The 14,635-nt window shown below is 48.5% G+C and overlaps 1 protein-coding gene across 3 annotated transcripts in view; it reads right to left on the reverse strand.

The window, feature by feature from the left end:
- Positions 1–14,635, reverse strand: part of RTN3 (reticulon 3) — a 53,770-nt gene that overhangs the window by 17,247 nt on the left and 21,888 nt on the right. Inside the window, exons 2-3 of one of the 3 annotated variants that reach the window (XM_014070463.2) lie at positions 13,287–13,337; positions 607–2,556 (exon numbers count right to left, since the gene is read on the reverse strand). The exons of 1 other annotated variant lie outside the window; for it this stretch is intronic. In XM_014070463.2, coding sequence (XP_013925938.2) covers positions 607–2,556; positions 13,287–13,337 — 2,001 coding nt within the window. The remainder of the gene's footprint in view (positions 1–606; positions 2,557–13,286; positions 13,338–14,635) is intronic. One more of the 3 variants, XM_087705243.1, reaches the window with a different exon arrangement.

The raw sequence follows: 14,635 nt of genomic DNA on the forward strand, positions 1-14,635 counted from the left end.
CCTAAACCTAATCCTAACACTTAACCTAACCCTAAACCTAACCCTAATCCTTAACCTAACCCTAAAGCTAACCCTAAAGCTAACCCTAAACCTAACCCTTACCTTAAGTTGAATCGGCTTGCTTTCAAAGCGCTATTTAAAGCGCCCTTCTTTCTCCGCGCTCGCTGTTGTCGCCCTGTTGATGACGTCAGCGACACAGTTTAATCGGGCGCGGCTTAGTCGAGCGCGGTTTTGTCGTGCCACACCCTACTATCTTAAAAGAATTTCAATTTATAAGCCAAAAGCTTAACAAGACTGTGATGCAAAAAAGTTTTAAACGGATAAACGGGATAGTGTTTTTAGAAAGCAAAAGGAAAAAGTTTTCGCCTTCCGGGCATCAAAAATGTCTTTGAAAACTGTAAAAATTAACCAGACAAATAGACTGGAACTTGGTGGGATAGCTGATTATTATTATTATTATTAAGTGGGATTTTACAAATAAGGAGGTTAAAAAGTAAGCTTATCCAAGTATCCACTGTCACCCCAGTGGAAATAAACAACACAACACCCATGGTTCTTGCAGGGAGCCACATGCAAGCCACATCATTTACCTTCTCGTGGGGTTACCTGAGAATTGAGCCAGTAATTTTGTAAGGGCATGTAGCACAGACGGCGGCTCGGGAGGAAGCGGGTGAGAAGTTTTCCCAAGACTGACGCTGGCGGGAACCAGCATCACATCGACGGCCTGCTCAAGGCAGAGAGGTCTCTTCTCCAAGGCTGACTTTGGAGCAGAGGGTAGCGCGTCGGGCGGGAACTCACAGTACTGTCCAAAGTGCCTCCCTCTGGGGGGAGAGAAGAGTGTGGGTCTCTCAGCTTTCCTCCCCACCTCTTTGAGGGCTGTGATGGTGATGTGCTCGTGTTCGAAATCCTGCTTCCCTTGGGGCGGCTGCTGAAAGGAGGGCCATGCCCCTTGGGAGCGAGCGGCCTTCAGCTCCGCCTCCGAGAACATCTCCACTGGGTCTTCCGGAGATTCAGCCCCCTTGGATTTTAAGCACTCCTTCATGAAGTCCATAAAACTTTCACTGCCCAGACCATCCGGGCACACCACCTCTTTGACGCTGTCCAAAGTAATCTTTCGCGAGGGGTCTTCGGCCTTGGGCGTCTTCCTCGGCACCTCCAGTTCTCCAGCGTCAAACGCCTGCTTGGCTTTAGAAGGTGGGCTCAGATCAGGTTCTCTGGAAGACTGAAAGGCAGGAGACGGTCTCTCTGTAGCTGGGATTACTTTGAACTCATCCGTGAATCGCCAACGGCTTTCCAAGGACTGGGAAACCATTTGGTCTTCCTGAAGCTCATCAGAAGCCTCCTCCTCATCTATATATTCGATTTCTGCCTCAGAGGAGCCGATGAGTTTGGAGAAGCCCTGGCAATTCTCAGCCACCGCCTTATTCGGGAATGTCAGGTCAGCGGGGACATCTTCGATGACCGTGTCATCAGATTCTCCAGAGCTATCCGCATCAGCGGTTTCAGGCAGGCATAGATTGGGCCAAGAGAGCTCGGTTGTCATCTGGACGGCTTCCGGAGGAGCACTTTTCACCACAGTGACGGCTTGGCCAACCACAGCGGCTTGATCCTTGTCTACTTTTGGAGACGGCTTGCCTTTTGGGTGGAGGCTGATTGTCACAGGCTGGTGAGGCGCGGGAGCCTTGCCGGTTTCTGTATCGCTAGGCCTCACGACGGGTTCTGGAACGCCACCGCCGATTTCGCCGGGTGAGGCCTTAAAGCCCGTGTTGATAAAGTCATCCGCCTTGTCTTCCAGATCCTTGGGAATCAGGTCCCAGTTAAGCAGCTCATTGGTGAAACTGTGTAGATCGCGGACGCATTTGGAGACTTCCTCCAGAGCCGCCGTTGTGCCTGAAGACTGGCGGGAGAGCCCCGGTCCTGAGGGAAGCCGCCCACTACTACGGGGTTTTGCCTGGAACTCGCAAATGCTGTCTTCTGGAATATCGGTCAACTGCTCCCTTTCGCCGTGTATCACCCAGTTGCTCCCGATGTCCTTGGAGCTGCTGGTCACGACCTCTTTAAACTCCTTATCAAATTCCAGCTTGTCAGCAATGACTTCAAAGGGAGATTCGGGGGAATCTTTTTCCGCGGGCGGCTCAGCAGTGTCCCCGGGAGACGCGGTGGAATGTGAGCTGAGAATCTCAGAAGGAACCTTCTCGCGTCCATCTTCCGAGCTGGCCAACAGTGCAAACGTGGCGTCTCCTTTTGACGCTCGTTCTTCTTCGGGCCGGCATCCATTCTGATCAGTCTTACCACCCAGGGGCCCGGCTCCTATGAATTCACTCTCCCGCGGAGAAGTCGCTTCCGTGACGGGGCCACGGCTATGAATTTTAGATCCCGCCGAAAAGGGCAATTCCATTTGGCGAGGAGATGCCACCGAAATGGTCTCTATCCTTGAACCTTCCTTGGTCCCTTGGACGCGTCCTTGTTTTGGTCCTTCCTGTTGTTGGTCTTTGGGGAGAGATGATTTGCTGTTGGGTTCCCTCTGATTCCCGGAATGCGTTAAATAAACTCCAGCTGATGGAAGAGAAGAGAGGAAAGGACCAGGGAAACTGCATCCAGCAAGCTGAATCGTGCCAAGGAAGACTTCCCCGATTTAAACAGGGAGGGATACAGAGAGAGAGAGAGAGAGACGCACACAGGATCGGCGACAAATGCCACAATCAAGCAGGCAACATGCTCGTCACGAAACGAAAGCCACGACTCTACCCTACCAAACTCTACGCGCATGCATAAGACCGCCGACCGGAGGACAGGAGTGTCGTAGGGAGGTTGCGATCCACGTAAACGTTCAAAAAATAAAATAAAATAGTGACCGACATTTAATTTCAGGGGAGGGAGACAGCCGAAGTCAGCCAAAGAGAGAAAGGCAAAAGAACAGATCATGCTGGGCAGGTGTGTACAGAAGCAGCCACCCCCTGACCCAAATGCAAATAAACCTCCTCAACAAACTGTAGAAGGTTGCCGGGTGCTTGCAGGTCCGATGTTGTAGAAATGATACAACCCGGGTTTCCCTTTGAAGTATATCTTGTTTCTACGGCTATTTGGGATCACGCTTAATTCTACCTGATCTAGCTGTGGCTACTCCTAAGGTAAATATATCATTACGGGTAGTTTTCCAGTGAACTTAGTTCATTAGTTGGTGTAGTGAATGTCCAAAGTCACAACGGCACTGAAAAAAAGGGAACTTATGGTGGTTTTTCAGACTTACGACCGTCGCAGCATCCCCGTGATCAAAATCCAGATCTTTGATAACGGACTCATATTTACGACGATTGCAGTGTCCCCGGGAAGGTCACACAATCCCCCTTCAGTGACCTTCTGACCAGCCGAGTCAATGGGGAAAGCCAGATTCCCTTAACAATTGTGTGATTAACTTAACGAACTGCAGTGGTTCACTTAACAACCGTGGCAAGAAAGGTGGTAAAATGGGGCAAAAATTCACTTAACAGCTCCGTTTTCACTGGCAGAGGGTTGCCAAAAACGGAGCTCGGGAGTCCATTTTCGCTGAAAGAGCTCTCAGGTCACCATGGATGCCTCCGACACGAGTGCCGTTGAGCTAGCCACGCCCAACCTGCCCCACCCCCCCAACGTCAAACACAACCCTGATGCATCCCTCAATGAAATAAGAGTTTGACACTCCCGGATTAGGTGAACTGGGAGAGAGTAGAACGCCTGTTTTACTTGTAAAGGTTCACCTCGAACATATGTACTAGTCGTGCCTGACTCTAGGGGGTGTTGCTCAACTCCGTTTCAAAGCCGAAGAGCCAGCGCTGTCCGAAGACGTCTCCGTGGTCAAGTGGCCGGCATGACTAAACACTGAAGGCGCACGGAATACGGTTACTTTCCCACCAAAGGTGGTTCCTATTTTTCTACTTGCATTTTTTACCTGCTTTCGAACTGCTAGGTTGGCAGAAGCTGGGACAAGGAACGGGAGCTCACTCCGTTATGTGGCGCTAGGGATTCGAACTGCCAAACTGCCGACCTTTCTGATCGACAAGCTCAGTGTCTTAGCCACTGAGCCACCCGCGTCTCCTTTAGAGCTACAGGCAAAGGCAATTTTTGCAACCTTAATACACACCACCTATCACAGACATCTAATTGCCCAACTGCACCCCTGACCAATGGGAAGCCAGCTGAAAACATGCTCCAGCTTGATCAACGGTGTTGCAGGCACTTCTGGGGTGACCTTCCCAACACCGTCTCACTTTTGCAGTTGAACATGAAGTCTCAGTGTTGGAACCCTGAAAATTGGAAAACACACCTGTGAGCTAAACTCTCAGAACAAGCTCGGGCAAAGGCTAAAGATGAGACGGCAGCGTCTCACCTGCTTAAGGCAACTCAGGCTAAAGGTAAATTCGGTTATCTGCCGAAGCACCTTGCTTTCAAACCCTTCCATCTATCGAAAAGATCTGGGCTACAAGATGCACGGGGAATACCACCCCCACCCCCGAAAAGGCTTTTGACACACTAAAGAAGCTTAGCAGAATAAAACCTTCCTTTCTACTCCCAGCAGCCATACCATTTCTGTACCAGCCTGTTTGAAAGAGCTCCTGTGCTTTTCAAAATCGAGCTTTCTGCGGGGATAATGACTGGGGTTTATATCCCAAGAAGCACAGTATATTTTGCGCAGAGAAAAAGAAAGAATGCTTTTAAGTTAAACCCCACACTTAAAAAAAAGAAGATTTGCAGAGCAGAGTCCAAAATCCTGGAGGGAATCTTAAACACCTGCCAACTAATAAGCAGAAATATAGACATTTTATTGGCTGTGGACAATGATGCTCTGAAGCCTACCACATCGGTGTTGTGGCCCGCTAGCAGAAGTGGCAGCAGAGTCGGACAGTGAGGAGGTTGGGGAGGAGCATGGGCCAGTCCTAGAGGCTGGGGAAGGCTGGACGAGGGCTCTGTGTTGGAGACAGAGAGGGGGCTGAGGCCGCCTGGCAGTGATCAGCTGCCTTTGGAGCTAGACAGCAGTGAGGCAGAGGAACAGCTGGAGCCTGTTCCCAGTGTTGTGTGCATGTGTAGAGCTGCCAGAGGAAAAGAATAGCTAAGAAATCAGGGTCGACTTGGGAGAAAGGCCACAGGTGGATGGGGAATGGCCCCTCCCATAGGACATAAAAGAGGAGCGAAAAGGGAGGGGGCTTTTGCAGGAAACAATTCATTCGTTAAGATTCGTTTCAGGAGTGTGAAGATCTGTCCGTGAACCTCAGAGACTCTGTGCCCAAGTCTTTCCTTGCATTTGGAAAATATTTACATGGCAGCTTTCCAAGATAGATAAGGTCTGTGGTCATAAATACACCTTTGATAGACTGTTTGCCAGGCCTTGGCTGAAGGTGAAGGAGAGAACATTTGTTTAATAAAAGGGGTTTTGTCAGGACCAGGAATCTGTCTTGTAGTTGTTGGGGAAACCAAGGTCAGAACAGCTGGCTGCCATCCCAAACCCAAAATTAAGCTCCAGCAGTACCACAAAGCCAAACTCGTCACCCAAATTCTGAAGCATGGGTAGTCCTTGAGTTATGACAGTTCATTTGGTGACTTTTCGAAGGACGACACTGATAAAAGCGACCATTTTGTGACTATTTTTACACGATCATTTCAGCAATCCCCCCCCATTTTGTTCAAAATTCAAACGCTTGGCAACTGATTCATATTTATGATGGCTGTGGGGGTGACGTGACCCACTCCCCCCCCCTTTTACGACCTTCTGACAAGGGAAAGTCAATGGGGAAACCGGATTCACTTAACAACCACGTTACTAACTGAACAACTGCTGCGACTCCTTTAACAATGGTGGCAAGAAAGCTCATAAAACGGGGCAAAACTCACACAATGATCTCCCTCAATGACGGAAATTTTGACCTCAGCTGTGGTTGTAAGCCGAGGACTACCCATAGGGCAAGATTTCAGCTCTCGTCAAGAACTTTATATCTATCTATCTATCATCTATCTATCTATCTATCTATCTATCTATCTATCTATCTATCTATCTATCTATCTATCTATCTATCATCTATCTATCTATTTATCTATCTATCTATCTATCTATTTATCATCTATCTATCTATCTATCTCTATCTCTATCTATTCTCAGGCAAGAATGCTCAGATTCTTACAGAAGATCTTGGGAAGTTGTGGTGGCATTCCCAAAGACACTTTGGCTATACAGATGGGAATAGAATACCAGTTGGAAGAGACCTTGGAGGTCTTCTAGTCCAACCCCCTGCTTAGGCAGGAAACCCTACACCACTTCAGACAAATGGATATCCAACATCTTCTTAAAAACATCCAGTGTTGGAGCATTCACAACTTCTGGAGGCAACTTCTGTTCCACTGATTAATTGTTCTCACTGTCAGGAAATTCCTCCTTAGTTCTAAGGTTGCTTCTCTCCTTGATTAGTTTCCACCCATTGCTTCTTGTCCTGCCTTCAGGTGTTTTGGAGAATAGCTTGACTCCCAAATCTTCTTTGGGGCAGCCCCTGAGATATCGGAGCACTGCTATCATGTCTCCCCTAGTCCTTATTTTCATTAAACGAGACATATCTAGTCTAGAGGTTACTGCAGGAGGAGGTTAACTGCAATTTGTTGGATAAAACTGGTCTTCCTTTCGCACGAAACCTTTGATTGCAGGAACAACCCATTCCTTTGCAAGCCAGAAGTCCAATGTCTGGCTAACTGATGCCTCCAATTTAAATGAAGTCAAAGTCTGTTATCTCGAAAGGGAACGACCTTCAGCAGGATTAAGTGATTGCAGCCTCCGAGGCGCCTTGGCCTGAATATCTTGCTTAGTCACAGCCCTTAAAGAGAGATGGGAAAAATCAGAGTCATTCTGACTCTCCTTCAAACAAATAAAACTGGTGGCCTTCGTGGTATATGGAGACCATCACTTGGTCCTTCACACCAACAAGACCAAGGAGCCGACTATAGAAGGAATAGATCAGATATCCATCAGCCCTTGCTTACCAAGGGAGACCGGGTGCAGCAAATGGCCAGTTTTAAGTTTCTGGGTGTTGTCATAAAAAGAGGACCTGATTTGGGGTGCTCACATCGCAGCACTGGTCAAAAGCAGGGATTATACTCCCTGAGACTTCTCAGGAAACAACAACTGAAGGGAAAACAGCTGGTGACCTTCTACCGCTGCACCATAGAGAGTGTTTTAACTTAGTGCCCCTCTGTCTGGTTTGCCAATTCCACAGGGGCAGATAGGACAGGGCTCCAGAGGGTCGAAGTCATGGCCCAGAGGATCACGGGTTGCCCCCTCCCCTCTTTGGAAGAGCTTTATAGCCCCCCCGTGCCTTAAGAGAGTTCAAAACATCCTTAAAGATCCATCTCATCCTAAGCATCCTTTTTTTTTCTTTGAACTATTACCATCTGGCAGCCGGTACAGGAGAATAAAAACCAGGACAAACAGGCTGAAAAACAGCTTCTCTTCCAGGGCAGCAACCCTAATGAATTCTACGGTGCAGTGCAATATCGGGTTTTCAATTCAATTGCATAAAATGTGAAGGAGGTGCGTTTTTTGTGTTTTTATTTTGATAGTTATAATGTACCCTGAAGAGGGCATTTAATTTCGTTGTACGAGGTGCAATGGGAATAACGTAAACCAAATAAAAGAGAGGCTAGCTACCCCAATCACTCAGCAAACATCCTGAGAATGGAAGGGATTATTGTGAGCAGCCAAACACACGTGGGTTTTGGATTCCAACATCCCAAATTGGGGCTTCTCGCTCCAGAGAAAGTGTTTGGAATTTGCGCCACTGGATGAAATTCCCAGTTGAGCCCTCAATGCCTGCAAGGTTAGAGAAAGTTGGCTTAGGAGTCCTTAAGGTATTTAGGTATTTTTTCCCCCTAACAAAAAGGGCTGTACCATGAGATTTCCTGGATGATTCATTTACAGAATTTATGACCCTTCATTGCAAACCAATGAGTCAAGTTGAGGAGATCCACTCCTCGTTATTAGTCATGATAGTGAAATAGGAATGTCATTTGTTTCTTGGAAGCTTTATATATTAATGAATATTTATTGTTGTAGTAGAGGGAGTGGGACTGCTACAGACTTTTTTTTTGGGGGGGGGGTAACTGAAACTCCTTATGAAGAAAAAATGTTGCATTTGAGAGATGCTGGCCACCATTAGATCGCTTCCCATTTTGGAAAAGAGTTTAGACCAGTGGTTCTTAATCTTTACTTCACCATAAGGTAAAGATAAAGGTTCCCCTTGCAAATATGTGCTAGTCGTTCCCGACTCTAGGGGGCGGTGCTCATCTCCCTGGTATCTGCCGATATCTGCAAAACTTGGCCAGGAGTCTCGGAGAGTCACGAACCAATGAAGCGAAGTAATGGTCTCCTGCAAACTCCACTCCCCTTTCGCTCCTCTTTTATTTCCTCTGGGAGGGGCCATTCACCGTCCACCTGTGGCCTTCCTCCCAAGTCGACCCCTGTTCTTTAGCTGTTCCCTTCGTCTGGCAACTCTGCGCATGCGCACACTGGGAACAGGCTCCAGCTCTTCTTCTGCCTCACTGATGTCTGACTCTGAAGGCAGCTGATAACTGGCATATGGCTCTGGCCCCTCTCTGCCTCCAACACAGAGCCCTCATCCGAGCCTTCCCCAGACTCCAGGACTGGCCCAGGTTCCTCCCCAACCCTCCTCATTCTCTGAATCGGCTGCCAGCTCTGCTGGCCATTGGCAGGCCACAACCCTCACCTTCAGAGGTTGTGTGTAGCTCCATCACTGGAGGGTTTTAAGAAGGGAATGGACAACAATTTGTCTAAAGTGGTAGAGGGTCTCCTGCTTGAGCAGGGAGCTTGGACTAGAAGACCTCCAAGGTCCCTTCCAACTCTGTTATTCTAAAAAGATCTTAGAAGCACCTGGAATGATGCTCCCTAGAGGGATGAGAGATGGAAAGAGATGTCAGCAGACTGAAGGACTCTTGGATTAAAGCTTTCAAAACAGAATTAATCCGAGAGGGCTCTGAATGACGAAATTTAAAACCAGCTTTGCCAGGCCACTCCGCCTCCAAAGGACTACAGCACCCAGAATTCCTACCTAGCATAACTTTGGAGTAATAAACTGACGCACTGTCCGTATTCGCAAATGGTGACGGATGAAGCAAACCATTCGGAGTGCTCAAACCTGGCTTCGCGGTGCAGCCCACATGAGAACGGCATGCTCAATCAAGGTTTATTCAATAAAACCAACGTCACACTGCACTGGCGAGGTTCATAAAACACCTCCAACTAAATCCGATCCGACCATCACAGAACGGCAACCTTGGGGACGAGCATCCCAAAGGTGCTTTTTCAAAAGGTCACTGAACATTTTTCTCTGTTTGAAGACGTTTCGCTTCTCGCCCAAGAAGCTTCCTCACTTCTGAAGAACTGAAGCATCTCCGGGAGAAACCGTGTCCCGGCTGACTTGAGTATCTCCACAGACCAGGGCTGACCCCTGTCTACGGCAGAAGTCTGCAACCTTAAACACTCATGGGCCTATTTCCCACAGAAAACACAGGGAGCCACAAAACCTGGATGGGCGTGGCCAACTTGACATCACTCACTCCCACCCAGTCACATGACCCCGCAAGCCACACCTACCCGGGTTTTGTGGCTCCCGGTGTTTTCTTTTGTAGGGGAAATGGGTATCTCTCTTTCTGTCTCATTCTTTCTCTCCGCGCTCTCCCACCCAGATTCATGTGTCGAGTGATTGGGAGAGGAGGGCGAGGCCAGACTACAGGGAGCCACAGCAGAAGGACGAAAGAGCCGCATGCGGAACCGGAGCTGCAGGTTGCCGACACCTGGTTCTTGGAGTCCTCCCCAGCCCCTTCTCAACATTTTGTCCTGGGAGAAAAAATCCTTCAATTGTTGCTACAACCACTCTCAACCTCCATGCACCTTCCAAAATAAATCTTCCTTCTTTCCTTCCCTTCTTTCCTTCCTTCCTTCTTTGCATTCGGTATTTCGGGGGACATGAAACAAAAAAATAAGCGCAAGCTTAACGAGACAGAAGACGGGAGGTGGACGAAATCAATTCACGCAAGAAACACAGCGCGGAGAAGCAGCCAACAGAGCCAGAGCACGTCATATAATTAAACAGCACCACGATAGGAACATTTCAGGATTTTGTAGCCAAGCTGGGTCCACCGGTGGACGCGGAGGGAGGAAAAAAAAGCAGGAAGAAAAATGTTTTACAGTTTCCAGAAAGAAAAAAAAAGGAGGAGGGGGAAAAAAGGCTGTAACTGCTATCCCACTCCTGAAATATCCCTCCCCCCAGTCTCTTTTGGGGTAGCTTCCTATTCCTACAGCAGTGCAAAAAAAACCCAACAACACGGAGGCTACAATTATGGACGTTAAAAACCTCTATTATTGGAGCATCCTGTAAGGCACAAGTTACTAGGCTGGTATGTTTCTGCCACAAGGGTCAAAAGTATCCCCCCCCAAAAAAATCCTTCAGAGGTGGCCATAGATGGAAGTTATAGTTCACAAGTATCTAGACCAGCGCCACCCCCCATTTTGTGGGGGGTACCAGGGACCAGTTCCGTGGAGAGAGGTTTTCTCACGGACTGGAGGGGGGGGCGTGATTTGGTGTGCTGTCTTCATCCCACAGATGGGGCTTCGATTGTTGGCACGACCAGGTTTCTGGCATCGGGGAGTGGGTTGGGGGACCCCTGATCTAAAGGGCCACAGCCCTCCACTCCTACAGAGCCTCAGGTAGCTTCTTCTTAGAAAACCGAGCCGAGGTGGCGCAGTGGTTAGAGGGCGGTACTGCAGGCTACTTCAGCTGACGTGTTAGTTGTAGTTCGGCAGTTCAAATCTCACCAAGCTCAAGGTTGACTCAGTCTTCCGTCTTTCCGAGGTGGGTAAAACGAGGACCCGGATTGTTGGGGGCAAGAGATGCGGGAGAGAGAGAGATGACGCTGCGGGGGAGAGAGGTTTCTTAACTTCAGCCCCTTAAAGATGGGTGGAATTCTGGGAACTGTAGTTAGCCACACATCTTGAAGCATGCTGGCTGGGGAATTCTGGGAGCTGAAGTCCACCCTAGTGGCTAACTTGAGAATCACTGCTACAGATCCTCCTCCCCCCCAAATCTAGCCTTCTTTATATTTGTTGGGCCTAATGGAAAGGCAACCCAGAACAGGAAAAACAACTTTGGCAAGAGAGTTTTGCTTGGGAAAGCACATGACGTGGTCGCGTGGAAGCTGACAACGGAGATCTTGATTCTTCTTAAAGCTATCAAAGCTTCACTGTTTGGAAAGATTATTATTGGCTTTAGATTTTTTTCCCCTCCAGCTTTGCAGATGCACGCAATGTTGGGCCCGCCAGCAGCCGGCCAGCGAAGCTGGCAGCAGATTCGGACAGTGAGGAGGTTGGGGAGGAACATGGGCCAGTCCTGGAGACTAGGGAAGGCTCAGACGAAGGCTTTGCATTGGAAGCAGAGAGGGGGCCAAGGCCATCTGGTAGTTATTTGTTGCCTCTGGAGCCTGACACCAGCAAGGCAGAAGAACAGCGGGAGCCTGTTCCCAGTGTACGCGTGCGCAGAGCTGCCAGAAGGCAGCGACCGGTAAGATCCCACAGGGTGAGCCTCCTTCAGATGTCGTCAGCCAGACAATGTCGGCTGGCGGCTCCCCGGAGGAGAGCCTTCTCTGTGGCTGCCCCGACCCTTTGGAACGAACTACCCCCAGAAATCCGGACCTCACCCACTCTCATGGCCTTCAGAAAAGCTGTCAAGACCTGGCTTTTCCGGCCGGCCTGGGGCTGCTGACCTCATCGTTGAGGTCCAGCCCCGACTGAAATGAATGGATCTGCGTTGTTTTTTAACTTGTCTATTTTATTTTTATTTTCTTTTGTTTTCTTTTCTTTCCCCTCTCTGTAAGCCGCCCGGAGTCCTCCGGGATTGGGCGGCCTATAGATAAAATTAAACTTGAAACTTGACAATTAAGAAAACAGGGTCAACTTGGGAGTAAGGCTTGGAGACGATTGGTCCTTCCCATAAGACATAAAAGAGGAGCGAACGGGACGTGAACTTTTGCAGGAAGCAATTAGTTTGTCTGGTCGGTTCAAGCTTTGAAAAGTTCTGTTTGACTCTGTGCTAAGTTTGGCCTTGCTCTGCCTTTGGCAATTAGGTCCCTGGCAGCATTCCCAGGGAGATAAAGGTGGGTGTTTATCAACATTCCCCTGAAAGACTGCGGCAACTCGAGCAGACATCTGTCGGAATCTTCACAGGCTGTTTGTGAAGCCTCGCGGACTGTGAATGACCATGAATAAGAGGGTTTTGGGGGCTAAGATTGTGATTTATGCTTACTCAAGGAAGCCTAGGTCACAACACGCAACTCAACTCTGCTCTCATCAGCGCCCCTGTCTCGTTCCCCTGCAAACAGAATCAGATCGGATCGGAAATTATTTTCGGATTCATGGGAAAAATCCTTGCGCTGATGGATGCAACCTACTGTATTTTTCAGAGTATAAGATGCACCTTCCCCCCCTCCAAAAAAAGAGGGTGAAAATCTGGGTGCGTCTTATACACTGAACACAGCATTTTTGGCTTCCTGAAACCCCGCCCCCTTTGCAAAAATGGCCATGTATAGCCTTTAGCAGGCTTAGAGAGTGGTCCTGGGGGCTGGGGAGGGCAAAAATGAATGAAAAAGGGGCCGTTTTTTCGCTCATTTTCGCCCCCCCCAAACCTCCAGGAGCACTCTATAAACCTCCTAAAGGCTATGCATGGCAAAAAATGGGCCGTTTTTGGGAGGCCTGCAAGAGTGCAAAAACTTTTTTTTTTAAAATTGCCTCTTCAAAATCTATGTGTGTCTGACAAATACGGTAACTTTTTTCCTTTTTCTTTAAAGAAAATAAAAAGCTCATTGCCAATTCTGGTCCATCCAGACCCCAAGGCTCAGCAAACTGGCTCGTCAAGACTTTCCGAAAAGTCTGTAGAGATTTCTCAGCCATCCCGAACATGAGAAAAAGCCACTTCGGGACAACCTTTTCGGATGTTTTTGCGACCTTTTCCGAATTCCAACACTTAAGCCTTTGACCAGAAATGATTTTAAGGGAAAGCCACGGACGAGCAAGCTGGGGGACGGTAGCCTCACCCCAGCAGCCATAGAGATCCCATTTGTGGGTTTGACCGAAAAGGAGGGGGGGGGAACCTTCTCTTGTCCCCAGTTACAGCCTCTTTCAACATTTTTCTTTCAGAAGCGGGGGGGGGGGGGTGAAGGGGGGGGTGAAAGGTGGGGATTGTACAAGAAAATGACAAACTTGCCTTGTGAGGTCGAAAAGAGAGAGACAGGCTGAGAGGAAGTAACAAAGGAATCTGAAAGGGAAATACACAGGATGAGACGTGGTAACCCTAAAAGAGGAGGCAAGCAATTTATACGGTTAATCAGGAAAGGGGGCCAAGAGACCTGTTCTCAGGTGCCCGGCAGGGGGGATGGGGGGGTGGCGGTTGGGAAAATGGGAGAGTGGTCACTCACCTTGATGCAAAGCACATAGGAAACCCCAGGGCTACTGCCCAGCTCTACCCATCTGCTCCAGAAGGGAAAAGGACAGGTGGGGAACATGAGAGCGTTGACTTAAGTGGTTCAGTTTTTAAAAAACCAATTTCAGTTTAAGAAAGACGCAAAATTGGCTTGGAGATTGTGAAAAGCCACAGTGTAGGTGGCCCTCGACCTGGGGTTTCCTGCCTGAGCAGAAGGTTGGACTAGAAGACCTCCAAGGCGCCTTCCAACTCTGGGAAGCGAGGGAGGGAGGAAGAAAGGAAGGAAATGAGAATAGCAATAGCAGTTAAACTTATATACGGCTTCCTAGGGCTTTCAGCCCTCTCTAAGCGGTTTACAGAGTCAGCATATCGCCCTCACAGTCTGGGTCCTCATTTTACCCACCTCGGAAGGATGGAAGGCTGAGTCAACCTTGAGCCGGTGAGATTTGAATAGCCAAACTGCAGAACTGCAGTCAGCTGAAGTAGAGGAAATGAGAAGGAAGGAAGAATGAGAAGGAAGGAAGGAAATGGGAATGAGAAGAAGGAAGAAAGGAAGAATGAGAAGGAGGAAGGAAGGAAATGAGAATGAATGAATAAAGGAAGGAAGGAAATGAGAATGAAGGAAGGAAGGAAGGAAGGAAATGGGAATGAGAAGGAGGAAGGAAGGAAGGAAGGGAGAAGGAGGAAGGAAGGAAATGAGAATCAATGAATAAATGAAGGAAGGGAGAGAGGAAATGGGAATGAGAAGAAGGAAGGAAGGAAGGAAATGAGAATGAAGGAAGGAAATGGGAATGGGAAGGAAGGAAGGAAGGAAGGGAAAATGAGAAGGAGGGAGGAAGGAAATGGGAATGAATGAATAAATGAAGGAAGGAAGGAATTGGGAATGAGAAGAAGGAAGGAAGGAAATGAGAATGAATGAATAAATGAAGGAAGGGAGGAAATGGGAATGAGAAGGAAGGAAGGAAGGGAGGAAATGGGAATGAGAAGGAGGAAGGAAGGAAGGACAATAGCAATATTTAGGCTTATATACTGCTTTAAAGTGCTTTACAGCCCTCTCTAAGCAGTTTACAGAGTCAGCATATTTGTCCCTAACAATTTGGCTCCTCATTTTACCCACCTCAGAAGGACAGAAA

The sequence above is a fragment of the Thamnophis sirtalis genome, unplaced genomic scaffold (genome assembly GCF_051295495.1).
Source record: "Thamnophis sirtalis isolate CommonGarterSnake01/CBP01778 unplaced genomic scaffold, rThaSir2_p1.2 scaffold_2, whole genome shotgun sequence".
Taxonomy (NCBI): domain Eukaryota; kingdom Metazoa; phylum Chordata; class Lepidosauria; order Squamata; family Natricidae; genus Thamnophis; species Thamnophis sirtalis.